The sequence below is a fragment of the Medicago sativa genome, chromosome 3 (assembly GCF_051527215.1).
Source record: "Medicago sativa cultivar Bolivia chromosome 3, Bolivia_mono, whole genome shotgun sequence".
NCBI classification, from domain to species: Eukaryota; Viridiplantae; Streptophyta; class Magnoliopsida; order Fabales; family Fabaceae; genus Medicago; species Medicago sativa.
Window position 1 is genome coordinate 101,103,910 of NC_140751.1, and position 27,912 is coordinate 101,131,821.

Genomic DNA, 27,912 nt, shown 5'->3' on the forward strand with positions numbered 1-27,912 from the left:
TTAGCCGACATCAACAAATAAGCTATTATGTTTTAGGCCAGGAATCTCTCAGTCGACTGAAGGCTAGTGCAACTGAGCGATGAAAAGCTTCTTCTTTCTCAATTATATTGACTAAGTACGTGGGTATGAAGGATCTCAGACCGAGTCAAAGCTCGATAGTATTGAATGATAAAGCATAAAACCCACGCACAATGTTTGTAGCGCCACTAACCAGAAAAAACGACAAGAGAGGACATTGATACCATGTAAAACCACACTCCATGTTTATCTCTATTTTTTCTGCTAAAATAAAAAATACCTCAATTTATTTTTATTATACATAGAACACAGTTCTGTAAGCTTAATTTAGTTGGTAGAGACATTGTATTATATATGTAGGGGCATGAATTCAAACCTCAAACTTTCCATTTATTCGCCTTAAAGATGATTTTTTTAGTCACTAGACTATTTGAAGAAAAGAACACATTGAACTTAAAAAAAAATGTCACGACAAAATTATAATGACACTCTTTGAGATGAAATTATATACATATACACTCAAATTTTGAATATACTTCCTCCGATCTCATTATAAAATAGAGATCATTTTTTAGATTCAGTCAAAAAATAACGTATTTATTTTCTAATATAGACTAGATACATCATTTATCTTAAAAGTTTAATATCTATAAAATATAATAATGGAAATTAAATAATGACAGTTATCTGTTATAAGTCTATTCGCTATAAGCTAGTTTATAAGCTATCCACAATATTTTTACCAAATCGAGCCCAAGTAATTTTCAAATTGTAACATGTATTTTTGATTTTGTAGGAAAATTATTTTAAAAGAGGTATAAATAATATTTGGCAGGCTCCCAAGAAACTTGTAAAAATTGGAAAGATGAAAATGAAATGCAACAAGATGACGAAGAAGAAGAATGTGGATGGAATATTGCTAAAACATTCTTTCTTCCAATTCAGCGGGAAAATGACAGACACAAATACACAATAGTTTGTTGAAGTGGCTACGTTTATAGCAATGGAAGGAAGGTTTGACAAAACCATACGCGTCATTTTTACTTGTCCTTAACGCTTTCCAACTGCCACTTTGTTTCCATGGTTGCCAAAATTTAGTGTAATAACAATAGTAAAAAGAAATTGGTAGAAATAGTGTTAACAATAGTTAATCAGGTTCTCCTAAAAAAGTAGTTAATCAGATTCATTCGGTTCCAACAACACCAACAAAAAAAAAAAGTGAAATTATATTTTGAATAAGCATTTTCCTTATTTAAATTTTATATGAGACGTCCTTTTTCTTGGCATTGTACTATAGGCTCTGTTTGGTAAACCCAAAAAAAGAGCTTTTAGCTCTTAGCTTTTAGCTTATAAGCTCATTTGACAAAAAAGCTCTGTCTGGTAACACAAATAGCTCTGTTTGGTACAACGAGCTTATAGCTTATTTCAGGAGCTTATAAGCTATTTTTCAGAAGCTACTTCAAGTAGCTTTTAGCTTCTCATTTTTTCTTCCATATTTACCCTTATTATTCAAAGCAAAAGCTATCAGCTAATTTTACCAAACACTTCAACTAGCTTATCAGCTAAAAGCTATCAGCGAGCTTATCAGCTAAAAGCTATCAGCTAGTTTATCAGCTAAAAGCTATCAGCTAGTTTATCAGCTATCAGCTAATTTTACCAAACAGAGCAAAATATCATCATTTCTTTTTTTTTTTTTGTTTTTGTTAAAGTTGATGGGCAATTAGCAGGCCCAGTAAGCTGGTCCGGTAAATTAGTGCAACAATCATTACAGCTGTGCTTATCACGTTTATCCTCATGTTCATACTTAAATTAGTAGGTACACATCTATGTTTGATCGAACTTTTAAAATAAAGGCTTAATTAATGATTTGGTCCCTTAAGTTATTTGTTGGTTACATTTTGGTCCCATAAGTTATTAACGTTACAATTTGGTCCCATAAGTTATTAACGTTACAATTTGGTCCCTTAAGTTATTTGTTGGTTTCGTTTTGGTCCCATAAGTTATTAGAGTTAAGGGAGTAGTTTGGGACCAAAACGAAACCAACAAATAACTTAAGGGACCAAATTGTAACGTTAATAACTTATGGGACCAAATTGTAACGTTAATAACTTATGGGACCAAAATGTAACCAACAAATAACTTAAGGGACCAAATCATTAATTAAGCCTAAAATAAACTAAGATTAATTTTTCCCGCAACCATTGATGACAATTTTGAATTTGTCCGTTTAAACTATTTGAATGATTAAAAAACATGTATACTAGTCGATTTTAAAGGTCTGACCTATTGAATTGGATTAGACATCTATGATACAGTGAATCAATGTTGAATATCAACCGAGAGATATCCATATTTGTATTCGACGGTATTTCGAATAAGATTACCTCAATTGAAGTGAATATATAAAATAATACCACCTTAAAAAATATAGAATAATACCAAAGAAAATTATAAAGAAAAATAATTACACAATGGATAGAAAAATAGAGAGAAAAAGTAAAATCCACCCTTTTTTTGAGATATAGTGATATATTGATACGAAATTTTTACTTGAAGTTTAACAATGATTAATCTTCGTTAAAAAACTTGCAAGACACGCCAAATGAGTTGTCCTCTTCTAACTGAATTTTCTCATACGCATGAGCCATAAATAACTCTGACCACATGTTTAATGATCTCAAATCCTTTGCCACTTAGATCAATCATTCTTGGCCCCTTCTCTTTATTATTTTTATTTGTATGGTTAGAAGGAAAAAGAAAAATTGATGTTGTGATTTTTTTATTTCCGATAAAAAAAAAACCTTTTATAACCATGTAAAATTTCACCGAGGATAAATGGTTACTAAAGTCTTTTTTTTTTTTGAATAAACTAAATTTATTCTTGAAACCAATGGCGGATCTTGCTCAAAATATTGGGGGAAACGGGTTAATATTAACTATATATTATAATTGAAATTCATATACAATTTCATCAAAAAAAAAAAAACATCACCACAACAACTCCAACACAAGACTAAAGCTTCAAATTATTATCTACCACCTAGATAGTCTATCCTAACCTTAGAGAATCAAAACCGATCTAGCTCACAAGAGACTAGTGGGGTGGGGGGTGTCATGTGAGACTGAGGGTGCTAGGGAGAAAATATCCAAATATATCAAGGTATTTTAGTCATTTTCTCTATAAAAATTATTTATTTTTTAGTGGGGGGAGCCATGGCCACCATGGGCTCCCACCAAGAATCACTGATGCTTGAAACTGACATATATTGTTGTATATAAAAGATCATACTATTTCTCCAGGTTATAATATATATATTAGGTTTAAGTTAAAACAAACCTTCTTGCTAGTTAGATAAATCATATAAAAAAAACTATAAAAAATTTACAAAAAAAAAATCAACAATTTGGGTAGTCTTTTTTAAGGTTGGATAACCCAAATCATGACCTCTTATGCTCAATAAACTAGCCTATTAGCTATTTATTTTTATTGTTAAGATGTTATCAGTATCAAGTTTCTACCATCATTTAACAGTGATTCATCTTTGTCGCATAACTTGTGTGACAAGTAAGATAAATTTTCTCGTTCCAACAAGATTTTTCTCTATAGTAAAAATCAGTGATCAAATTTCTGACCACTTACTTCATAGACTTAGTCCCTCACTACTTGGACAAACTCATTGTCGACAATATATTGACCATTAATTTTAGGAAAATTTCTATGAAGTCATGAGAATGACTTTTCTGGTGAAGTTAACACTATAACATCAAAAATGTAGTGAGTAACACCCCACTGTTTGTACAATTGCATCAAAAGTTCAGTCCTCGTAGCATCATCAATTCATCAGATTAATAAGACTACACTTAATCTAATTTTATCCTACCTTATTTTAAGCGTAACACCCCACAAAGTGTAACACTTAAGACTATCACATAATATCATCAACTCTGTTTGCATGTTAAATATTCCAACGATAAAATAGTACATGTAAGTCCAAGATGTTGCAAGCATTACTAGATGAATTACTATTGATCATTAATCAGTAATCAACAATTTAAAAATGAATCTAACATTAAGATCAAAATTAACTTTTTCAAAAAAGTCAGTTTACGGTACTGTAGAAGCTCCCTTAATTTTAACGGGGATAACTAACATACTCCAACATGATAAACTTTGATTGTATTATTATAATGTATTAAAATTACATACCTGAATAAAGTTATATATAGTTAGTGTGCAATTTTAAAACACATGTGTATTATTGTAAACATAGAGTTAAACATATGTCTGTGTTAAAACTCTTCACGCATTAAGTATATATAGTTAGTTAAGCTAGATAAATTTATACCACATGAAAATGATAGAAAATGAAAACAAAAGTATCAACCAAAATTGAAGGAAGAATATGTCATGAGACGAGAGAAGAGAAGAAAGATATGACATATATATTATATATTTATATATGAGATGAGATGAGATGGTATAGTGATAGAGAGAGAGAGAGAGAGGATGATGAAATGACTAAGATGGATATATAATATCTTTCATTATTAAATTAAATATAGTTAGAAATAGTAGAAAGCAAAGCAAAGCAAAGCAAGAGAGATACTATAAAGAGGGATAAGCAATGACACAAATTGTTATTCACTTTTGGATATTGGGATTTCAAAGTGATTGCTGACTCCTTGCTTCCTTGTTCTGCTTTCTTTTCTTCATAATTCCCTTTTCACATCACTTCACTACTACATACATACATACACACACGTTCACTACTTTCTATCCTATTCTCTTTTCTTGTCCCTTCTTTAACTCTCCTCTTAACCAAAACTAATCATACTTAATTCTCTTAATTTTCCTCTTAATGGAAATTGAACAACAACTACCAATGATCAAGTCTAGGTTCAAACGCATATGTGTTTACTGTGGTAGCACCCCTGGAAAAAACCCTAGCTACCAAATTGCTGCCATTCAGCTTGGAAAACAACTGGCAAGTTTTTCTGTTTAAGAAATCCTCTATTTTTCATCTTCCAATTTGCTATTTTTTAGATTCTTATTGGAATTGGAATACACATAAACCAAAATATATATAACTTTGTTTTTCTGTCATGTAAATAATTACTTCTAAGCTAGTTCTTTCACATTGAGTTGTATTGATATTTTACCAAAGCAGGATATTGTCCTGTTTTTTATTTCCTCTGTTCGATCTATATCTTTTTAAAAAAAAAAACTGGGCTGCAATAATATAATACATACCATTATTCAATATGAGTGATTAATTGAAAGGCTTAATAAGTTAAGTTTGACATTTAGAATATATAATTGATTATAGAAAAAATAATAAAAGTGTCAAGTGTGTGTATATGGTGTAGGTGGAAAGAAACATTGACTTGGTATATGGAGGAGGAAGCATAGGGTTGATGGGTCGTATCTCACAAGTTGTCTATGATGGTGGACGCCACGTCTTAGGGTACCCAGCTCCTTTCTTTTTCTTCAATTCCTTATTCCTCTATTCTATCTATCTATCTATCTATATTTTGTGCTCATGCATGATTCTTCCTCCTTTCTTATGTAGAGTCATTCCAAAAACACTTATGCCAAGAGAGGTACGTACGTACTTTAATCACTACTACTAGTAATAGTACTATAGATTTGGATTATACAATACAATGATTAAATAAAATTAATTAAAAGTGTATTTTTAGTTTAATTAATTAATTAATTAACAATGTATGGTTGGTTAATTAGATAACTGGAGAGACAGTGGGAGAAGTAAGAGCTGTATCGGACATGCACCAACGCAAAGCCGAAATGGCTCGACAAGCTGATGCATTTATTGCCTTACCAGGTTTGTCCAACTTTTATATATGCACACACACGTGTGTGGTGGATATATAACCAGAATTTGTGTTGCTTTACTAACATATCATGTCTCAAATCATTATCACCTCATTCAGTTCAATTTTTTTGCCTTTACCTCTATAATAATTGTAATTAAACATTAATATTGTAAATTTTCAACATGCAAAAAGTTTGTTAAAAAGATACCAAATTCTTCCCAAAAAATCGATATCAACAATAAATATTCAAGACACTTCCAAATCATAGTTCAACAACGGTCAAACATAAATTTGATCCAGCCATTTATAAGATTGTGAACCAATTAACTATAGAGTGTCCAATTCTTGGTTAAATCGGTCAATCCTGTCCAATTTTAAAACATTAATACCAGGAAAGTAATTTTTAAACACTCCTACAACCATTAAACACTTTGAGAAAAAAGTAAATAAAAAACGTTTTTTTTTACAAATAAATAAAAAATGATATAACAGATGTGATAAATTGATAATATGATTTAAGGAGAGCGTTATAAAAAAAATTGATGCGTTGAATGAGGTTTGGTGGTGTCAGGTTCGAACCCTAATATAAATATGCGCGTCCATTTCGTATAGCATTTTGAAAATTGCAAGACACTTTAGCACTTGCTAGTAGCTATCCCAAGATAACTGTATTTGTCAACAGTATGTGTTGTATAACAATTTGGCGGTGACTTTATCCTATTTCTGATCTTTTATGGCTACACTATTATGCAGTTACGTACCTTATTACCTTATTCTTTTTCTTAAAAAAAATAAAAATTAGTACTACTATTATTACCACCCCTTTCCAAACAAAAAGTATTATTACTAATCTATTTCAAATGTAAATTCCAACAGGTGGATATGGCACCCTCGAAGAACTATTGGAAATTATTACCTGGGCTCAACTAGGTATCCATGATAAACCGGTAAGATTACAAGAAATTCCTTTGTTTGAAGAAGTCAAAGTAAAGGACATACTATTATGGTGTTTGCAATTGAAAAAGGAAATATTACTATAAAAATGGGAATAAAATGTAAAATTGGTAATAATAATAAGTAACTAACAAAATAATGAATGGGACGCATTGGGTTGTAGGTGGGTCTGTTGAACGCGGATGGTTACTACAATTCACTGCTGGCATTCATGGACAAAGCTGTGGATGAAGGTTTTGTAACACCAGCTGCCCGTCACATTATTGTATCTGCCCATACTGCCCAAGACCTCATGTGCAAACTTGAGGTACCTACACTTTCAATTATTTATTCAGTTCTCATCATATTCATCGTACATTATTATTATTATTATTATTATTATTATCAAATGTTCCATTTTCATTTTCATTCCACGTACATTTAACACTTGTACATCTAATTATAGATCTGCACATGATTAGGACAACACACACGGTATGCCCAAATTATTGAAAATTATATGAACCGTTGGTTTTCTACTTTGAACAGGAATATGTTCCAAAACACTGTGGTGTGGCTCCAAAGCTAAGTTGGGAAATGGAGCAACAGTTAGTCAACACAGCAAAGTTAGATATTTCTCGTTGACTATACTAATCCACAATTATACTAATGCACCGTCAAGGACCCTACATTTTAGTGTTTACTTATTTATTTAGCCACAACCCGTATAGATGTGTAAGTTTCACAGATTAATTGGACGACCAATATTTATTATAGTCCTTTTAATTAGTTTAGTTATGGATTTAAATTTAAGGTTTCATGTTCAAGATTTCCTGTATTAGTTCTTGCTTTTGTTCTTTCCTTTCTTCGGCTTTTATAGCTCAAACTATGTAACTTGTTACTTACAAACTAATTGTGAATTGTATTTGACCAAATAAGGATGAAAGGTTATATATATTATATATCCTGTCGGTGATTAGCTAGCAATGCTATACTATTTTATAAGTTGTAGATATAAAAATAATCAGTTGTTGAATACAGCTTTCAATTAATCGAAAATGTAGATACATCATACATGACCATGGCCAAGGCTAAGGATATGATGACACACATTGACATTTGGATTGCATTATATTCTAGTGCAAACATCTACTATAGAGAGAAAACTACTAGTATAATTTTATTTATATTAGCTTATAGAATCAACTATTAGCTAAGATAATCCCTCATGTCTTTGATTATAAGAAGAAGAAGAAAAAAAAACATATACATTTAGAGTCCGTTTGATGGTCAGCAGTGGCGGAGCCAGGAATTTCATAGAGCCTGGGCGAAAAATATATGCAAATGCGAAAATTGGTGCGGTACATCCCATTACTATGAAATGTACAGTAAAATTTCAAATGCGGAAATTATTTGAATATGTACGTACCGTCAAGAGAACTGCTGTCTCTGCTCCCTATGAATCCTTAAAGGTAACATAAGCAACTTGAGTGCGATCAGATTCCCTGCAGAATTACAACCAAAGGGTGACATTTAAGCGCAACATTTATTTTACCTTTTTAATCTTTTGGTGCACCATTGGACTGCGCTCAAAGGAGTCCATGCTACCTTATCATATATATCTATGTTCATATCGCCAAACAGACCGTAACAAATATATTTGTGTTTAAATTGATAAAATCTGATTAAAAGTTAATGTACACACAAATTATCAAATGAAAAAAGTAACAGCAATTAGCTCACGTAAACTGCTTAGAGCAGGCTGAATGGCAGGAGAAGCGTTTATATTTCAGTGAATAACATACACTAATGTAATGGCAATGGCACTGAAGGTCAGCACAAGGACAAAACATTCTGGTCATTTCTAATGTGAAAGTTTACAAGTTAAACTCCAACTTGTTCACTAAAATTTCAATAACCAACTATGAAAAGAAAAGTATAAATTTCTTGACCATAACTTAATACTTAACAGCCAGTTAAGGTGACTGCTACTTCCCATATACTCAGCTTGAAATAACTTCTCAGTTAAGTCATATACCAACCCCTTGCCCAAGTAGCATGGTTCAATGTCTTGCTTGGAAGTAATCAGTGATATGTTACTCACTTTAACTGTTCTTAATTGTAGTTTTGAATTTGAATAATCAATTCCTTGATTGATTCACCCACCCATTAACAAATAACAAGCAGCAATAATGTTGTACCTTTGGGAGTTTGCTGTTGTAGACACAAGAGAAGAACATGAAGTCATCATTGTAGCAGGAGTTGTAGACACTGGAAATTCAGAAACTGCAGGTGATGTTGATTGAATAAGGTTAGTGCATAGCCAAAGAGCAAGGCTAAATTCATCATGATAAATCAAAAGTAATTAACGAATTGAAGGTTTCTCAATATAGCCAAGTCATAGCAGATTTTGGTGACTTTAGAAAAACAATAAAAGCAAAAACATCAACTTCCAATTTCTTATATGATTCATCACATTAACAACACTCTTTCCACTTATCATTTTAGATGCTTTATGGCACGATATGAGCAACTCATGTTGAAAAAACATTGTCTTCTACCACAGTAACATAATGACCAAATTTTACTTATAGACATTTTATCAAACAACTACAATGCATTTTATCAAACAACTACAATGCATTTTATTCCCATTGTGGAGAAGATAGAAATTTATGAGAACTGATATGGTTGAGGCTTCCAAAGAATAAGGAATAGCAAATGGAAGAACAAACACAAAATTAAAAAACAGCAGTAATTGAATAAAAGTTAACTCATCCTAACCTTAATTCTCCATAAGTCCATCTTGGAATGGTTTACTATCACAGCAACATAATGGGAAGATGGAGGAAAAACTGCAATCTGGAAGCTTCACACATGAACTGCAATCAATTTGTAAAGCTTCGCACGTGTTAATCGCCGTTTTGCCGCCACTATCGTTTCGTAGCCGTCTTCTTACCTAACTCTATAGCTCAAACCTAAACAAAGGTATCACAATCAACCACCACATTCTCCATAATCGATTTCACCCTCTCTTTTTCAACAACCCCAAATTCTTCTCCGATTCTTCATTGCCTCAACAACCCACCACCAGTATTCCTCACGTTCAACAACCTTAGCTTGTTGTAAAGAGTATAGATTTGCCCAATTTGCCCAATTTTTTTGTTTTTGAAGTGTGTAAATGGAGGGTCTAATGTGAGGAACTTACGGATCGAGCCCGGGCGACCGCCCGGGGTCGCCGGGCGCTGTCTCCGCCACTGATGGTCAGGATAGGATAGCGGCATGATATGATATAAAGCTGGATAGAGATAGGATATGATAAGGACATGATAAACATTAATCCTATCGTGTGTTTGATGCGCACATGATAACAAACAAGATATCATTGTAATTAAATGAAAAAATTGCTCTCATAATTAATTAAATATTGTAAAAATGGCATGTTATTAATTATAATAGAAAATACATGCTATCATTTATTTAAAAATGACAATATTTTAAAAATGGAAGAATATCAAGATAATAAATAAGGAATGATCTTCTAATCCCATCAGGATAATTTCTAACCCACCCTATACTCAGGATAGAAATTACAAAGGAAAGTCAGGATAGGATAGGAAAATGATTTATTTTATCCTATCCCTTTGGTGCATCAAACATGAGATTTCAGCAGGATATGATTAATGTATCATATCCTGTCTCCCTATCCTGACCATCAAACGCACCCTTAAGGATGTATGTGCGGATAGGTAAAAACAGAATTCATCCTTAAAAAAAGTAAAAACATGATTCATATTTGTTGATATCCAAAATAGCACAAGCAAATCTCAATTAATTTTAACTCATTTGAGAATTGTAAGATCAAACTCAAGCTCCAACATATCAAATGTCTCTAATGATTTTTACCATTTAAGTTATACTTACATGACATAATTATAATCAAACTATGTTGGTGGGGAGTGCCTCTAGCACTCTTGGGCACCGTATGGTATATAAATAGTGGGTGATCCGATCAATAGACTCTCATACTATGTTGATATTTGGAGTCTAACTCATTCGTAAAAAACCGACTTATGAGATGGGGAGTGCATCATTTTTATAAACTTTTATTAAGAGTGTTATCTATCCAATGTGAAATTTGAGTTTTTCCCGATAAACTAGAAAAAAAAAATTACTTTGGGTACAAGGCAAGAGTATTGAACAAGACAAGAGTAGTACCGTAACTTATACAGATATATAAATAGAAGAGAACTGATATATTGACAACCTTTTGGTTGTCCTACATCGTATATTTATATTGTATAGATACTATATCATTTTTTAATTAGTTGTTTCTCTCTCTTATAGCCACATCAATAATTATAATTGATGTATTTTTATACTAGTTGTTCAAAAGTTCTTGAATTTTGGATGTTGATATAACATTACTCTAAACAGAAAGGAGTGAATTAATTTCAGCGATCTAAAACTAGAAATGTAGAAGGTTGTTGATGTTGATGAATAATTGAAGGTTTGAAAGAACACCTGTCCTTGACCGTACTGAGTGAAGAATAGACAGGTGCCTCCCCTCTCCCTCTCCCTCTCCCTCTCCCTCGTGTACAAATTACAGTAAAACAAAACAACAAAAGGTGAATGGTGAAGAAGTTCACGTGGGAACTCACATGTTAGTTGCTGGTGGCCCCAGTGGGCCCATAGTTCTTATCTGATTAAGGTGGTAACACAAAGGACACCAACCAACCTATTCACATTCAGCTAAGGTGTATGAGATGGTGGTGGAAAGAAAAAAAGAAAAAAAAAAACCACCATTGCATTGCATCTATCTTTCCTTTCTCATTCCTTTTGTGCTAATAGCGAGCTTAAGCCTTTATAACAACATCTTATTGTTGTCCCACCCTAATCGGATTTGCAATTTTGATTTAATTGACTTCGTGGAGGAGTTTGTGTTTGCTCCATTTGTTTATTAAATTATATTTAACGTCTAATTATTTATTAGAGAAAGAGAGAGGCCGTGAGATCTATTTTAATAAGTAGATTCAATTAATGAATTTCACTAATCTTACACCTGTGTCTATTTCTCTTGTAAATTGATAGGGATTTAGCATGGGAAAGGGAAGTTCTTTCCCACTATGGGAAAGTAAATCTTTACCATTAGATTAAAGAGGAACACTGATTTTATTATAGTCTGCACACACTATATCTTTCCACACTTTATCTTCAACCTCACTACCATCTCTCTCATTTCACCACCACCACCACAAGTCTAACAACCCAAAAAATTAAAATGTTGTTCTTAGGAAAACATACCCAGAAAATTAGATACATAAAAAATCTTCACGTGGTGCAATAAAGAAGCACACTTTTTATGGAACATGTAATTAAAAACAATCTTCATGATATGTAATCTAAGAACAAATTAAAAAACAATCTCCATGGCTTCAATCAAAGAAAGCCAAAACCACTGTTTATGTTTGTTTAGTTTTAAGTGGCTTCACATTGCAATGGGTCTTGAATCCTACGAGGTTCCATTCATATGCTATCTTTTTTTTTTAATGGCAGATTCACATGCTATCTAAAATTCCTTATGCTTGTAGCTTTAACATTTCAACTCAACATTATTCTAACAATCTAGCTTTTTTTATCCTCAAACTCATCGATTTTTATTTGTATATGTTTTTGGGTTTTTACAAGAAAGGCCATGAACAATATACGAGATCTGTGAAAAAACGTACCCATGGAAGGGATTGAGAGACCAATTTTATGTCAAACTTCAAAGTTCAAATTGAAAATCAGTATTCAATTTGATATAATTTTTTCACGTCAAACTTTGGTGAGGTGGGTTGTTGACTTGAGTGTGGTGGTGAAATGAGAGAGATGGTAGTGAGGTTGAAGATTAAGTGGGGAAAGATATAGTGTGTGCAGACTATAATAAAATCAGTGATCCTCATTAATCTAATGGTAAAAATTTACTTTCCCATGGTGGGAAAAAACATCCCTTTCCCATGCTAAATCTCACCGTAAATGAATGATACATAAATAGAGTAAATCCTTATTTGTTGTGGAGACTGTTGGAAATAGAAACTAGGAAGGAAGGGGGGCTAAAAAAAAATAAAATCAAAATACTACTCCCTCCGTCCCATATTACTTGACCTAGTTGACTCTGTCACGTATGCCAATGCACAATTTTAAACTTAAATTTCTTTAATAATCTAGTAGCAAAAATTACGAAAATTTGATATTTTGAAAATATTAATCGAGACGAATCTAACATCTTATATGCTATATTTTGTTTTTATATATTAGTAGAAAAATAGAGTCAAAGTATGGTACATGAATAGTGCAAATATTCTAAATAGATCAAGTAATATGGGACGGAGGGAGTACTATTAAGCTATATGCTTTGATGACTTGATTTTCTTCTCCAATTAATTTATCTTTTTGCTCTTTTTGGTATGAGTAATGATATTTTGACATCCATTTGATGACAACTTTGTTGACAACCTTGCTTTTCTCACTTCTTATTGGTCAAAAACAATGGAGAGAGAAAAAGGAAGAGAGAGGATAACAACATCATGTGAGTATGAGAGAGAAAGTTGTCAAAAAGTTGTCAAAAAGTGGTTGTCAAAATATCATTTCTTTTTTGGTATTGGATAAACATTACCCTGCTTGGTTGTTAAGATGTCCAATGGCAATGGGAATCATGTGTTTACTGGTCTTTTATTGTGTGCATTGCATTCGTCTTTCCGACCTCATTCTTTTCTGCTGGTCAAAAAGATTAAGTAAAAAATTAACCAAAAGAAAGGTCCCACATTTATTAAATTTTTGTTAATTCAACCTGTGATGATAGCGAGCTTAAGCCTTTATGAGATCAGATTATTGTCCCACCACAGCTGAATTTGCAATTGAATCATTATTTAGCTTTTGCTTTCACAAATGTGTTAATTCTTTTTTTGGCTAAAATATATTTTTTATTCAAGGTTGTCTAATATCAAAAGTTTAGTTCAACATGTTTTAATCGACTCTTATTTTAAAGGGTCTTGTTAACGAGTATTTCCGGAGCACTCTTTAAGCATTCTAAATATAGAAAAATATTCTTTCAAAAATTCAAATAGGGTCAAGATCCTCTCCATTTATAACTTTTTACATTTGTTGCAATTTGGAGAGAGATAGACACATAAAAAATAATGATGGTGGGATCCACTTAGTTCTAATGCATTGAATATACGAATTTTCATAAAATCTTACTATTAAAAATCCTTAACAAGTGTCTGGGGAGCACTCGTTAACAGTTTCCTATTTTAAAATACATCACATATATACTCATACTCATATAATACATAAATACTAGTTTTGTCTGTTAAATTGAGAATTTAATTCATATTTGACAAGAAAAGTAATTTAATTTACATGCATAATAATCAACAAACAATGGGTGAAACTTGCTAGTATTACATTTTTTTTAGGAATACTAGTATTACATTATAAGTTTCTATTTCTTGGCACTTAAAGTGTGTGAATTTAATCATCAAACTGCCAACAGCAACAAAAAAAAAAAAAAAAAACATTTTCGAAACAGATCCGGAAAAAAAAAAATTAAGTTTGCACGTCTAAAAATACACTTCAAAACATAAATGTTGTCTGAAAGTACACTCTCAAAAACATCAATTGTTTACCACTCACCACTAATTGTTGTTTACTCTCAAAGTACATTAGAAATGGGTGGGGCAAGTTGCTCACCACTCACCACTTCAAAAGCTCAATTTAGTGGGCCTTTTGTGTATTGTTAGTGGATTTTTGCTCTCCACCCAGCAACTTTTACTCGCACCCTGCAGCCATGCCGAAAATGCCCATGCGCTAGTTAACTTGCGCAAGTGTATATTACTGCGCAAGTTAAGTCACGTGGCGCAAGTTAAATGGCGCAATGGTACTTTTTTTTAATTTATTTACTGTCTTCAAATTATTTTATTAACTTATTCAAAATTATTTTGTTTATATTAACTTTATTCAAATTATGTTATTTTCTTAACTTTATTAACTTTATTCAAAATTGTTTTATTAACTTTATTTTGAAATTATTTTGTTTACATTAATCTAAATTATTTTCTTAATTTTATTCTAAATTATTGATTCAATATTATTCTTTAAATTAATACAAATATAAATAAAGGTAAATACAACAAATATAAAACAAAGGAACAAAATTGAGGCATAAATAATCTCGCGTGAGTTAACTCGCGCATAGGCCAGTGGTGCGTGACTTAACTCACGCATGGCTTACAACGTGCGTTAGTTAAGTCACGCTGCATGACTTAACTAACGCAAGGGTATATTTGGAAGCAGTGCAGGGTGCGAGTAAAAGTTACTGGGTGGAGAGCAAAATTCTTGTTAGTGGGCTACTTTGGGTGTAGTAAGCCCATAGTAATAAGCCCATGAAAGAATGAGAGGCAGGAACATATTGAATACAACGAGCCAAAAATTGTGTACTTCCTTCCTAAAAGATTCATCTCCGCAGAACCAAACTACCAAAGGTCACTACATTGTTTTAGTTAAGCGGTCTAATGCACAGAAGGTAGTAGGTATAGTCACAGATGCCAGGAACATATACAACTGTGTCACACAGATTGCTCGAACAATGAAAGACAACCACAGATCAATAACGTGATTACGGTCAAATAACACCAACAACAATAACAAAAAGAATCAACCATATATTTTACAAGGAAGTACAATAGAATAAGCTCAGAGCTGGTGAGGCAACAACAGAGAAACAAACTTCACCTGTATACATTAATTAATGACTAACCTATCCAGACACCACGGTTCACACTCAATATATTGTATAGTTACAGTACCACGATCCATACACTAATAATACGTGATGATAAGGAAATGAATAAAGCCATAAAACTTAAATCCGCGTCGCAACTTCTTTTGAGTGGAATGGAATATGGAGCTACATACTATAGTTTAGGAGAAGGATTGAAGGGCCGAAGATGTGGTGACTAAACTTGATAAGAGACCAACTATGACAGCACTGTTATATGTGCTTGGTTCTCCTTGCATAGAATTGTTCCTAGAATCAATGTAAGTCTCATTTAAGAAAGGTCCACCAACAAGTGCTCCAGTAGCTACATTGGGATTCGGATCGGATGAGTCAAGCCACTGCCACCCATCCTTGCAACCAGTTTTTGCATTAGCAGGAATTGAAGCTCCCCTGTGATGCACAAATTGTGGGAAATTCTTTCCATATCCCACCAGAAAACTCATATGCTGAGGATTCTTGCCCAACACGTAATCAGCCTGGAAGTATTAGACAAGTTTTCAAGTTAGTTGCAGATAATTTCAAGCCGATACTATCTCTGATCCCTATTATAAGAAATTGTGCGTATTTTTTGGTCTTTATTATAAGAAAAAGAAATTCATTTCAATGTGCATTAATTGCTAAAATGCTTTTTACACCCTTTATTTAATGTCAGATAAATGTTTAGTACTCCCTCCGTCCCTTAATGTAACCCCCCTTTGCATTTTTCACATTTCTTAAGAAAAGTTGTCAGTGTAATTAATGTGTCTGTTTTGTGTATTAATATTACCAAATTGTCCTTTGTTTGTATGTGTATTAAATTTGACTTTTCATATTTCAAGATAAGTTAGTAGTATTAATTAGGGGTATGTTTAGGAAAAAAGTAATAAATGCATCTAGTAATTTGAAAAGGGGGTTACATTTAGGGACAAAAATAAAATCAAATGGGTGGTTACATTAAGGGACGGAGGGAGTATAAATTCACATGTAGGTATAAAACATTTAATGTTATTGATTTAATTGGAACAATAACCACTCAATTTTATACTACCTCCGTCCCAATTTAATTGACACAATTTTGTTTTTCACACATATTAAGAAAAATGTATAAATAAAGGGGAAAGTGGAATATATTGTATTGGGAATGATAAAAGTAGTATTATTTAGTGTTATATTGTATTGAGAATGATGAAAGTTGTATTGAAAATTGAAATGGGTCAGTTATTTTGGGACACTTTTTTTTAGAAAATGGGTCAGTTATTCCGGGACGGAGGGAGTACTAATTAAATAAGCTCCTTGATCTGTACCAAAAAAAAAAAATACAACTCCTTGATCTGTGATTTTGGTAAATTCTTCTTATATTAAGGGCCAGAGAGAGTATTCTACAAAAATAATAATGAATGCATACCTGAGATCTGGCAAAGTCTCGAAGATCTGATGGTTTGAAGGAATCTGAATCACATTTTATATTGGGAGTCTGCGTTGTAAGCATATAGTCACTGTAAACAGAAGCTAAGAATGCAGATGCAACAGGATGCTGCAAAGCGTTCCATTCACTCACCCATATCAGACCATCTATATAAAAGAAAAAGAAAAATGAAATTAGACAACGTATTGCAGTAGAAATATATTACTAAAAATGGAATTTCCATAGTTTGTGTTCCTCCAGACTATCTAATAAAACTATTCAGCATGCTAATCAGATTATAAGTTAAGGGTCTTGCTAACGATCGTGACACTCTTTAAGGATTCTAAATTAAGAAATTATTATTTAAAAAATTCAAATACTTCAATTTCCAATGCATTGAATACACAAATTTTCATAAAAAGTGCCCCGGGGGCACTCATTAGCATTTCCCATTAGTTAATATCAAGTCAGATAGCATTCAAGGAGAACATTACTATCAGTTCTGCTTTTTGTGGCTGTTGGAGAGTCTGGAAGAAGACCACACATTACAGCCTCGGCGGATTTTCTATAATTTTGGAGGCCGGAACCATATGAACTTGAAAGGCCCTTTGCCTTGAAGAAGCTTACTCTAGATAACAAAACCTGCATTAAGAAGAAGGATTATTAAAGCTTTGTAATAAAGTAAGTAGATGTAACATCTAAGATAAGTAGAAGTATCCCCTAGTATATACATGAAAGCATTGCAAAGTTTGTAATAAAGTAAGTAGAAGTATCATTTAGGATAAGATAATGCCATAAGGCTTGATTGAGTCTATTCTATGTAATGTGTAGGTTGCAATAAAATATATATAAAAAAAAACACTTCGGTAGCAAACAACGTTAGTATAACTAATGATTGTCTTCAGCTATAAAATGATCCTAGTTTAGAATTTGTAAACAAGATTCGGCAGCTCTTCATACCTGAGTTCCGGCAAGCTTGTTGTCCCAACTGAACCAGGTTGGGCTTCCAAATTGAGCATAATCTTCTCCATTTTGGCCAGTCACATACTGAAGGTAGGAATCATCACCTGTAGCATGGTAGAGCCAGGTAGCTGCCCACAAAAGCTCATCCCCATATCCAGTTGAGTTATAATATGTCGCAACTTCAGGTATATTCTCACTGTAAATTCCTCTATGCTTGTCCGCAAAAGTAAATAACTGTTTTGCATGCTTGAGGAGAGTGCTTGAATATGTAGCATCTGACTTTTTGAAGACCAAAGATGCTGATGCCATTGCTGCTGCAGTTTCAGCTGCAACATCTGATCCGGGACAGGATACGTTCACTTGTAAGAGGGGTCGTTCCTCAGTAATTAACTCAGGTCTATTCCAACACTTGTGATCTGCAACAGGATCACCAACCTGCCACATCGATTTTGATAAATGAAACTAGATAGAAACAAATTCTAGAAAAACATCAATGTAGTTATATTTTACATTTGATCAACTGTCAGCTTAACAGTTTGTGTTTTCAGACCAACTAACCTGAATATACAGAACATTCTCCGAAGGATGAGCATTGACGAGAAAATCAGTGATCCACCTGAGAGAATCTTGTGCTGGTTCCAATTGGCCAACAGCATCCATTTGATCTCCATATTCTAGAATTGCCCACGATAGCACCGAGGCAGTAAAAGCCATAGGAAAACCAAACTTCATGTGATCCCCGGCATCATACATTCCTTTTGTTAGATCTAAATCTGCTTGCTTTCCATCCTTAAGAGCCGAATCCCCTCTCCAACTTATTTTGTTGTTCTCTAACTTGCCAGCTGCATCACATGAATAACAAACATGACCGTTAACCAACTAGAATGGGCAGCAACATTGACATGCCAAAACAATGTTTTCAAAACCAAATCAAATCACATGCTACGGTTCAAATACTTTGGTGGGTTATTTAGGCGGCTCAATCGTGGTTTCATCGCAGTTTGGCAGTTGAACCATGATCCAGAGATCTTGCCGATTCAATATCCAGTTCGGTTTTTAAAACATTACGCGAAAAAACATCACTGCAATAATAATAATAAATAACTATCTAATATCTTCCTATAATAAACCAACCACATTGTGAAATGCAAGAAATAAAGGTAACCGAGAATGAAAAAAAGGATTATTACATTTTTGCACGTCGAAGAATTGCATTGCAGTTTTGAGAGCAGAAGCATATTTTTGATCAATGGCACCAGGAGGACCGGGAACCGGTTCGGGTTTATCTGAATTTGAGTTATCGATTTTCTTCTTAACAGCATAAACAATAGCACCGACCACAAGAGCCAGAATCACAAACGCAATAAACCAACCACAACATCCTCCTTTTGATCTCGATTTTTCTCTCATTATGCAAAAAAGAGCGAAAATCACAAATGCAGAAAACAGAGTTTGGGGTTTTGGATCTAGTTTTTTTTTTTTGTTGTTGTTGTTGTATATAATAAAAATCAAACCCCAAACAAATACATTGCTAACTCAATGTAGCAAGCAACTTCCTAAATAAGAAATGTGTTATTACAGCTTAAAGACAACGATAATGTCTATATTTGGAAATAGGTATTGTTTTCAATGCCGGTTCAGATCGATGGAAAATTGTTTGAAATCGTTAAACGGAAAAACCAGCACCAACCAACAACCTAGCTAGTATACTCTGTCGTTGTGTTGGAGGAAAATGGATATGGGTCTGACCCGACCCGGTTGCGGCGAGAAATGGGGAGAAGGAGTCGAAATGGTAATGATCGATATCGCGGGAGAATCTCGCTGCCTAGATTTAGAAGTAAGTAGGTATTACTGCATGTAGAATCACGGAAATGTCCCTTATGAAGTTGGATATGAGAACGTGGTGTTGTGTTTTGTCGGTGGATTTTGAGGGGTATAATGGTAAAAGGAATGAGTCAAAAGATTGACTCATGCTAGCTTCGTCGGTGGGATTGTTAATGATTTGGACCTTTGATTTGCTGGCTGTTGGGAAAAGGAGGGGAGGAGGGGTTGAGTGAGAATGACCCTTCATCTTAAACAACTATCAAAAAACTCTTAACCATTTGTTTTACTTTAGCTTTTTTTTTTTTGGTACAAAGTTTTACTTTAGCTTTAATTAAACTTTTGATGTGTTTGTTTGTGGGTGTCCCTAACGTGGAGGGTTTTACCTAGTACTCAATTTAATTTAATTTTTTTTTACTAAAGTAATCAATTCAATTGTTGTCCTTATAAAGTTTTTAATTTCTTTTAATTTCACGTGTCATTGACATCAAGGATAAAACAATCGGAGCAAAGACCACTAACATAATCATATCATCATAATGACATTGTCTCAAAAGACAGGGAATTAGTCACTTTAGTCCCTGAATAGGAAAAGAGTCGTCACTTTAGTCCCTGAATGCAGATAAATTGCAAAATAGTCCATGAATGTAGACTCTATTAGTCAATTTAGTCCCTGAATGCAGACTTTGTTAGTCACTTTAGTCCCTGAAATTGACTAAGATAGTCTATATTCAGGACTGTTTTGCAATTTCTCTGCATTCAGGGACTAAAGTGACTACTTCTTTCTTATTCAGGGACTAAAGTGACTAATTCCACCTCAAAAGATAAAAGGTTTTTTCTTTTAGAAAAAGTTTTAATCACACGTAATATATATATATATATATATATATATATATATATATATATATATATATATATATATATATATTATATTAAGCTGCTAACTTACATTCACCTAAAAACACTAAGGTGCAAGTTAGCAACTTAATTTTAGTCTTCTTCCTTAAAAAAAAAACTTAATTTTAGTTTTCTGGTAAATGAATAGTTTTCCTTAAAAAAAAAGTCAATTTTAGTTTTTTTTTAAGAAGTTAATTTTAGTTTTTTTTGTAAAAAAAAGTTTAATTATATACTTAAAGCAAAATATACACTATAGTACTCTTTTATTTTCAAATAAGGGTTAAATATATGTTTTATCTTTGTTTTTTTGGGGATGTTCTATCTTTGTTTTGTCAAAAGAATTTCTTTTGTCTTTATAAAATGAGTGAATTTGAACTTTGATATCCGAAAATGTTTTTCTTTGACCCCTAAAATGAAAACTAAAGACTCACATCAGCTTCTTTTTTTAAAAATGGCAAAAAATTGATAAATTAAAGACATAAGTTATTTCATATTTTAGAGGGATAAAAATCAACCTACAATTTGTCTATAAAAAATGTTAAAATTATTAGGTCGAACGATGATCGTTCTTTTTTTTTTTTACAGAAAAGAGGGCAGAGCCCCGAATGATGATCATTTTATAACAATGAATGTAAAAATAGACCTCAAAGAAAAATGTTCATTGATAATTGATATTCATGCATCCTGTTTAGTTTTAAATATACCTACGATTTTTTTTTTCTATAGATAAAAGCTAGACAAAAAAGATGACTCTTTTTTAAATGTGTTTTGCCTTATGTTATTTACAATTTTAATGGAGGATGACTTTTTTTTTAAAAAAAAATGCATTTTTTTATTAGGGCCATTTCTATAATATTTGATTAGGACTTTCAACTTTTGATTGGATCGGCTTTACACCTTTTTTTTTTGTTGTGGTCGGGGTTTGAACTCCGGACCTTACATATATTATGCATTTGTCCTGGACAGTCAGCTCTACTCTAACTACAATAGAAAATTGTGTCAAACTGTGTTTTTTTTTTGTTTTTTTACATAAGCAAATCATATGCCTGTTCAATATATATTTTTAGAGGCAAAATAGTACTTAAATACTTTTTTGTTTTGTTGACAAAAATCCTTGAATACTTTTGTAGTGGATAAAGGTACAATTATAAAAATCGCCATCACGCGGATACGGGATATGGATTTGAGTACTGAGGTACATTGTGCAAATCCTGTCAATTCTCGAGTATTAGATCCTTGAGTGTGAAGGCTAATGATTGAATTTCACAATACTCTGTTCTCTAGAAGGCAAAACGCTTCATTATACAAATCCTAAGGTTGGGTTTACAATTTGAGCTGGCTCAGAACTCGGTAGTGCTTCCAAGAATGAGTACCATAATACTCTTCTTAATTATCTGTCTAAGGATTGTGTGAGGTTTGTGATGTTGAGTTTGTGCATTAGTTTCATGCATCGCTCTAATTTTATGATTTCTCCAAAGGCTGTAGGGAATGCCTAGGATTTTCACAATGATATTTCTCATTCATTCCATGGTCACCTTTTTTATCTTTATTAGAAGATCATATGCCCATTACAAAACATTTTAAACTCTGCTAAATCCATTGGTTGCAATCAACTCCTGAAGTCTGTATATCAAGTTATCACGTGGATGATTGTATTTAATCCATTACGTCTGAAAGACGGCATGATAAGCAGAAGCAAAGATGATAAAAACTCAGTAAAACTCTCCCCCTTTCCAAAATGAAACACTCCCTCCTAGGAAATTAAAATTTCTCCTAATACCAATCCATGTTTGTAAATTAAAACTCTAAAATCAATTACAAATTTTGCAATAACCAATGGAATCATGCAGTAACTGATGGTAAAAGATAAGAGTTTTGTCCCATATTGCAGTTCTATCCGATTTGGACGATTAGTCTCCGGTACACACTAAAAAAATGCTAGTTGTTCCAATGTTGCATTTGTTTCACAAACAGTACCAATATAACAATCTCTCTCTCTCTCTCTCTCTCTCTCTCTCTCTCTCTCTCTCCTCTCTCTCTCTCTCTCTCTCTCCTCTCTCTCTCTCTCTCTCTCTCAATGCGTATACACCAAAAAAATTTGCTTGTTCAAATTAAGAAATATTTGTAGCACATTACTCTTCCTCTTTACTCAACATTTGTTATACAATATTTCAGTAACTGTATCAAAGAGAATATGGCAAATAGTGCCTTCAAGTCCATCAAATGGAGCTACTAAAACGTTCACAATGATCAGCCAAGGATGAATTTTAGAAACAAAAAAGATTAAGCAAAAAAAAAAAAAATCAAGCAAAGATATATCTTCTCCTATGACACACTCAAGATGATTAGTTTTTAACACCTCAAGTACTGGATCTTAAGTTATCAAATGTCCATTGGAGAACCACCTTGATCTGCAGCAGAACCCTGATCTGTAGCAGAATCCTGATCAGCTGCTGGCTCAGGTTCAGCAGGTGCACTTTCTTCCTCCCTCACAATCTCAAAAGTGTCGATCAACTGTTGAACAGTTTCCTGATCCAAAATGTGGAATGGTTCACCAACTCCAACCACAGCAATGGTGCATACGGAGCTCCTGAGCTTTTCACCTTGCAAGGATTCCCTAGTTGCAATGAGTGCATCTTTGATCAGGTCTTCCCGGGATGAGGCCATGACGTTGTTAAACTTGCGTTCCAAATATGTCTTTGCAGCTTGTGAACGTGAACCGATTGCAAAAGCCTGATATTCAAAATAGTTTCCGCTTGGACAGTTGTAATAGAGGTGAGCCCCTGATTCATCTAATCCACCTACCAGAAGACCAACTCCATAAGGACGCTTCCATGATCGCTGAGTACAAACCTGCAACTCATAAATGCATCATAAATACTGATGAGAAAGAGAGTTCAGTTCTAATAAATTTGCAGATAATCCTTTCTTTTCCATGTAATTCCGCAGATACAAACACAAACTTTGCCTACCACACCCACCCCATCCAACTTTCAATTAACAAAACACAAATTTTAACCACATATAATAAAGCAGACCTGGCTGATTAACCAACCCAATGTTTTAGTTTATTGTAACAGATCAGGTTCACATGAAGTTTAAGAAACATCAGAAAGAAGGGGTACTGAAAAATCATTAAACCCAGTAAAAAGATCCAAGACAAAAACAAATTTCTTATTTTCTTGATTAGCTCAAATCAAAAGAATAAATAAACCCTATTCAACCAGTTCTTTTACAAGCAAGTTATATTGAATCAATAGAATTAATATTCTCTGTTCTACTTCACACCATAAAACAGCCGTCTCAGCATAGATTTACATGAGAGAATAACTAGAACAACAATGAGATATTGAGATGTATAACATAACTTGAAGTTTTAAACATAAATATTAGCACCCTTCAGGATTTCTCTCAGCACTTTAATTGTGCTATGAGCTGTTAAAATTTTAACAAGAAATTGAACCAAAGGCCTCTCTCACAATAATATACACAAAGCCAATTTATTTAATATCGATAGCCCACTACAATGCTCAGTAAATCATGTACCAAAAAATCCATACTCTAAACCTTGAAAGAGTAGATGTTCCAAATGCAGTAAAGAATGAAACTATATACTCAATTACGCAATCATATAAGGACATACTTACAAAGCCTCCACAGAGAATTAAACAGAGATATCAAAGTTCACTTTCCCATAACTATGAGGTCCATCACTAGAACATCCAAAATGGACCGAAACCAAGCAGAACACACTACACAGCATTCATTAAGATGCATGAATTGATCCCAATTTGAATAACTACCCCATAGCCTTACTCCATCATATGAATTACAAAACATCTTAATCAGCAAACAGTCCCACTATCAATCCAACTTTTACACTATCAAAATTTTGAACATAGAATGTATTAAATTAAGAGAAGAAAGAAAAGATACTTCACAACAGGATAAATAACAGTATCTCACTACTGCCTTATTAAGTAAACAACAGCTCGATGCTGAAAAGTCATGTCTTTCATATTTAGAATAAGTTTGGACAAACTTCTCCACAAACAAGGACATACTTCTAGACCGTCCAAGTTTAATAAGATTCTGCAACTCAATTCATTAAAAAAATCTCTAGTCTATCATCTTCACGAACACCATAGAGTTACAAAGACTATGTTGCAAGTGAAGTTAATAAACTTTTTAAATCGAGAAGCTCTCTTAAGCTAGTCCAAACTTGTCTTTCAAATGTCAGCCATCTCAAAAACCAAAGATCAAAAAGTATGTTTGGATTAGCAGCAAGTTTGACGGAATTACGGTTGACAAAAATTACAGTTTGAAGCTTCAACAAAATCATAGTATCACCATGATTTTGCCAAACTTACCAACATTTCAAACACACACGAAGTAATTTACAGAAAACTAGAGTCAGCAAACACACCATAGTCACTGACAAAGACACTCAACCAATTACAAACCTCAAATTCTCAAGACATTCAAATAATAAAATATCCAAACACCACAGAAATATCGCAGCATTTTGCACACCCAGCTTGAACAACTCGTATTTACCCCACAAAAATAACCAAGCTTTAAGGAAACTAAATGTTGCAGCTCCATATCATTCTAATCATTGTCAATATAGGGTTAAAAAAATGTTTTGATTCTTCCAAACTCAGTCATTCAGTTAAGAGTCTAAAATACCCAATCTCAAATGTTGACCACAAGATGAACAAGTATAATCTTCGATGCACATACACAACAAATAAATCATGAATTTGTTAGAATTTAACCAGATAAAATTACTTATTTTAACCTATTGATTAATTTGCTAAAAATTAATTTGGTAAGTTAAACGTACAAAACCCTAGCTCCAATTTCAAAACCCGAAAACCCTAGGCCAATCGAACAAATATATAACAATATATATATATATATATATATATATATATATATATATATATATGGGTCTTGCTACAAGCCACCCTTTGGTGGTGTCTTTTAGCAAGTCACACCTCAAGGTGTGATTTTCACTTTTTAGTTATAACTTTGCTAAAAGACACCTTCATAAAAGTAAGTTGGTGTCTTTTCGCAAATGCTCATAGAGTAACTTGCTAAAAGACACCTTCACAAAAGGTGTCTTCTAGCAAAACCCTATATATATATATATATATAAAACTGAATGAGTAAAAACATAATAGAAGGGGTAAAAAAGGAAAAATGGAAAGTAACGTGAGCCTTATCGGCGAGCTGAAACAGGAAGCGGCGATTCATAGGTGTAATTATAGTTGATACATTCAGATCTCATGTAACGAGAAAGAACACGTCCGTCAGCGGTAAGACCGGCGATAGCAACACCGATGTGATCGTCAACCTTAAAGATCTTCTTCTGATGAGAAGATAGTTCAGAATTTGCTTTGTTAATGCAAGCAAGAACCACATGCGTCTTAGATCGGAGACTTATTGCAGCTGAACCTTGCTTCATTGCTTCCATCGCGTACTCCATTTGGAATAGTCTTCCAGCTGGTGACATAGTTGTCACATCGGTATCATACTGGTTACGAAACATGTTTGATTCTAATTGGATTCAGATAGTGTATTTTGGTGGTTGATAGTGAAATGTGTTACTCAAGTAGATTGAATTGAAGAAAATCAAAGAGTTTAGTGGTTCTGTCGCAAAATTTGGGAAAGTCTAGAGCATCCAACTGAGACCGAAATTGAAAAGTATCATCCTGTTGAACAAATGACGGTTCAAAAATGAGTATATACATACCATTACAAACAACAATCATCATTCCTATAAGCATCACAAAACCTATAATTGGGTTTGTTAGTAACACAGTTGATACAGGGATATTAATAATCCTACACGGCTACACCTCCTCATTGTTGTTATCAATGAAAACTTCTATGTGAGATTTTGGCTAGTAACACAATTTGCCCTCAAACCAAAAGAAAAGATAAACCCCAAAATCCCCTAAACCACAAGAATCAAATTCATCAATAGAATTTCCAAAGCAAACAAGAATAACAAAGAAGAGAATAAAAAAAAAAAAAGGCTTAAAAATGGATGGTCGTGAGAGTAGGACTTACTGGAAGAACGAGATCATAGGGTGCATAGAAGACCTTGAAGCTTTGTATCGCACGCGTGAGTGCGAAAACGAGAGGGAAAGACAAATTAGGGTTTTATTTGGAGTGTTTGTCGGTGAATGAGAGAAGTATGATTCAAGAAATTTGAAAGGGATTTTGGTGAGTCATGAAATAAAAAAGAGAAAAATAAATAAATTTGTTTTGAATATTTTTCTCACAATTTTACATTTTTAAACGAAAAAACAAATTAGTTTCAGGCCCCGTTTGGTTTGAGCTTATTTTGAGCTTAAATGAAAAAACAAATTAGTTTCAGGCCCCGTTTGGTTTGAGCTTATTTTGAGCTTATGAAAAATAACTTATGTAAATAAATAAGCTTTAATATAAACTATCACTAACGAAAATTGTATCTTCATAAATAGCTTTTTCATAAACAACCTTTAAAACTTATAAATAATACATAAAAATTTATTTATTTGCATAAGCTGTTTTATATAAGCTCTAAAGTAAGCTAATTCAAACACGTTATGGTAAAGGATTGATAATTTGTCCCTAATTTAAAAAATTTAGGATAAATTGGGCATTACGTTTTGTCTAAGACTAAATGTCTAAATCAGATAGAAAGAAAATACTTCATTCGTTTCAAAATGAGCGTCGTTTTAGGTGTTTACACATATATTAAGAAATGCAATGATTAAAAGAAAGAGAATGGTTATTTTACCAAATTATCCTTATTAACTATTGGTTAGTTTTAAAAGTAATACTACTTTGAAAGTAATGTGCAGAGTATTAATTAGAGGGTACAATTGAAAAGAAAAAGTTATTATTGCATTGGAAATTGAAAGTGACATTCATTTTAAAACAATTTTTTTTGGCTAAAGCCACTCATTTTGAAACGGAGGGAGTAATTAATTTTCTTTTTTGACAAGGGAGTAATTAATATCAAATTGGATTTTCATTTAACATAGAATGGCTAGCGTCAAATGTTTTGACACACGCTAACAAACACTCGTTCAGGAGTTAGGCTTGTTGGACAAAACAATATAAATATTGGGTTGAGATTCTTTTCATTTTCTAAAATAAATAGAAATGGCTATTACCGTATTTTTGAAATAAATATATGTAATATAAAAGCACAAATTTTTAGAATAGCAGACATTAATTTTAT

The 27,912-nt window shown here is 32.9% G+C and overlaps 2 protein-coding genes and 1 pseudogene across 3 annotated transcripts; 1 reads left to right on the forward strand and 2 right to left on the reverse strand.

Annotated features, from left to right (window-relative positions):
• The first annotated feature begins 4,506 nt into the window (after nt 1-4,506).
• On the forward strand, nt 4,507-7,773 carry LOC146942961 (cytokinin riboside 5'-monophosphate phosphoribohydrolase LOG1-like). Its single transcript, XM_085757066.1, has 7 exons — nt 4,507-5,003; nt 5,386-5,483; nt 5,589-5,619; nt 5,762-5,861; nt 6,730-6,800; nt 6,971-7,114; nt 7,336-7,773. The coding sequence occupies exons 1-7, from the start codon at nt 4,878-4,880 to the stop codon at nt 7,429-7,431; spliced, it is 666 nt and encodes a 221-aa protein (XP_085613192.1). The 5' UTR covers nt 4,507-4,877; the 3' UTR covers nt 7,432-7,773.
• Nucleotides 7,774-15,471: 7,698 nt separating this feature from the next.
• GH9B5 (glycosyl hydrolase 9B5) lies at nt 15,472-19,763 on the reverse strand. Its single transcript, XM_085757067.1, has 6 exons — nt 19,145-19,763; nt 18,513-18,796; nt 17,952-18,389; nt 17,486-17,633; nt 16,992-17,158; nt 15,472-16,083 (listed from the first exon to the last, which is right to left on the reverse strand). The coding sequence occupies exons 1-6, from the start codon at nt 19,362-19,364 to the stop codon at nt 15,751-15,753; spliced, it is 1,590 nt and encodes a 529-aa protein (XP_085613193.1). The 5' UTR covers nt 19,365-19,763; the 3' UTR covers nt 15,472-15,750.
• A 3,011-nt stretch (nt 19,764-22,774) lies between these two features.
• On the reverse strand, nt 22,775-26,364 carry LOC146942963 (proteasome subunit alpha type-1-B-like; annotated as a pseudogene). Its single transcript, XR_015032916.1, has 2 exons — nt 25,890-26,364; nt 22,775-23,525 (listed from the first exon to the last, which is right to left on the reverse strand). The product of XR_015032916.1 is annotated as a proteasome subunit alpha type-1-B-like (transcript).
• Between the last annotated feature and the right edge of the window lie 1,548 nt (nt 26,365-27,912).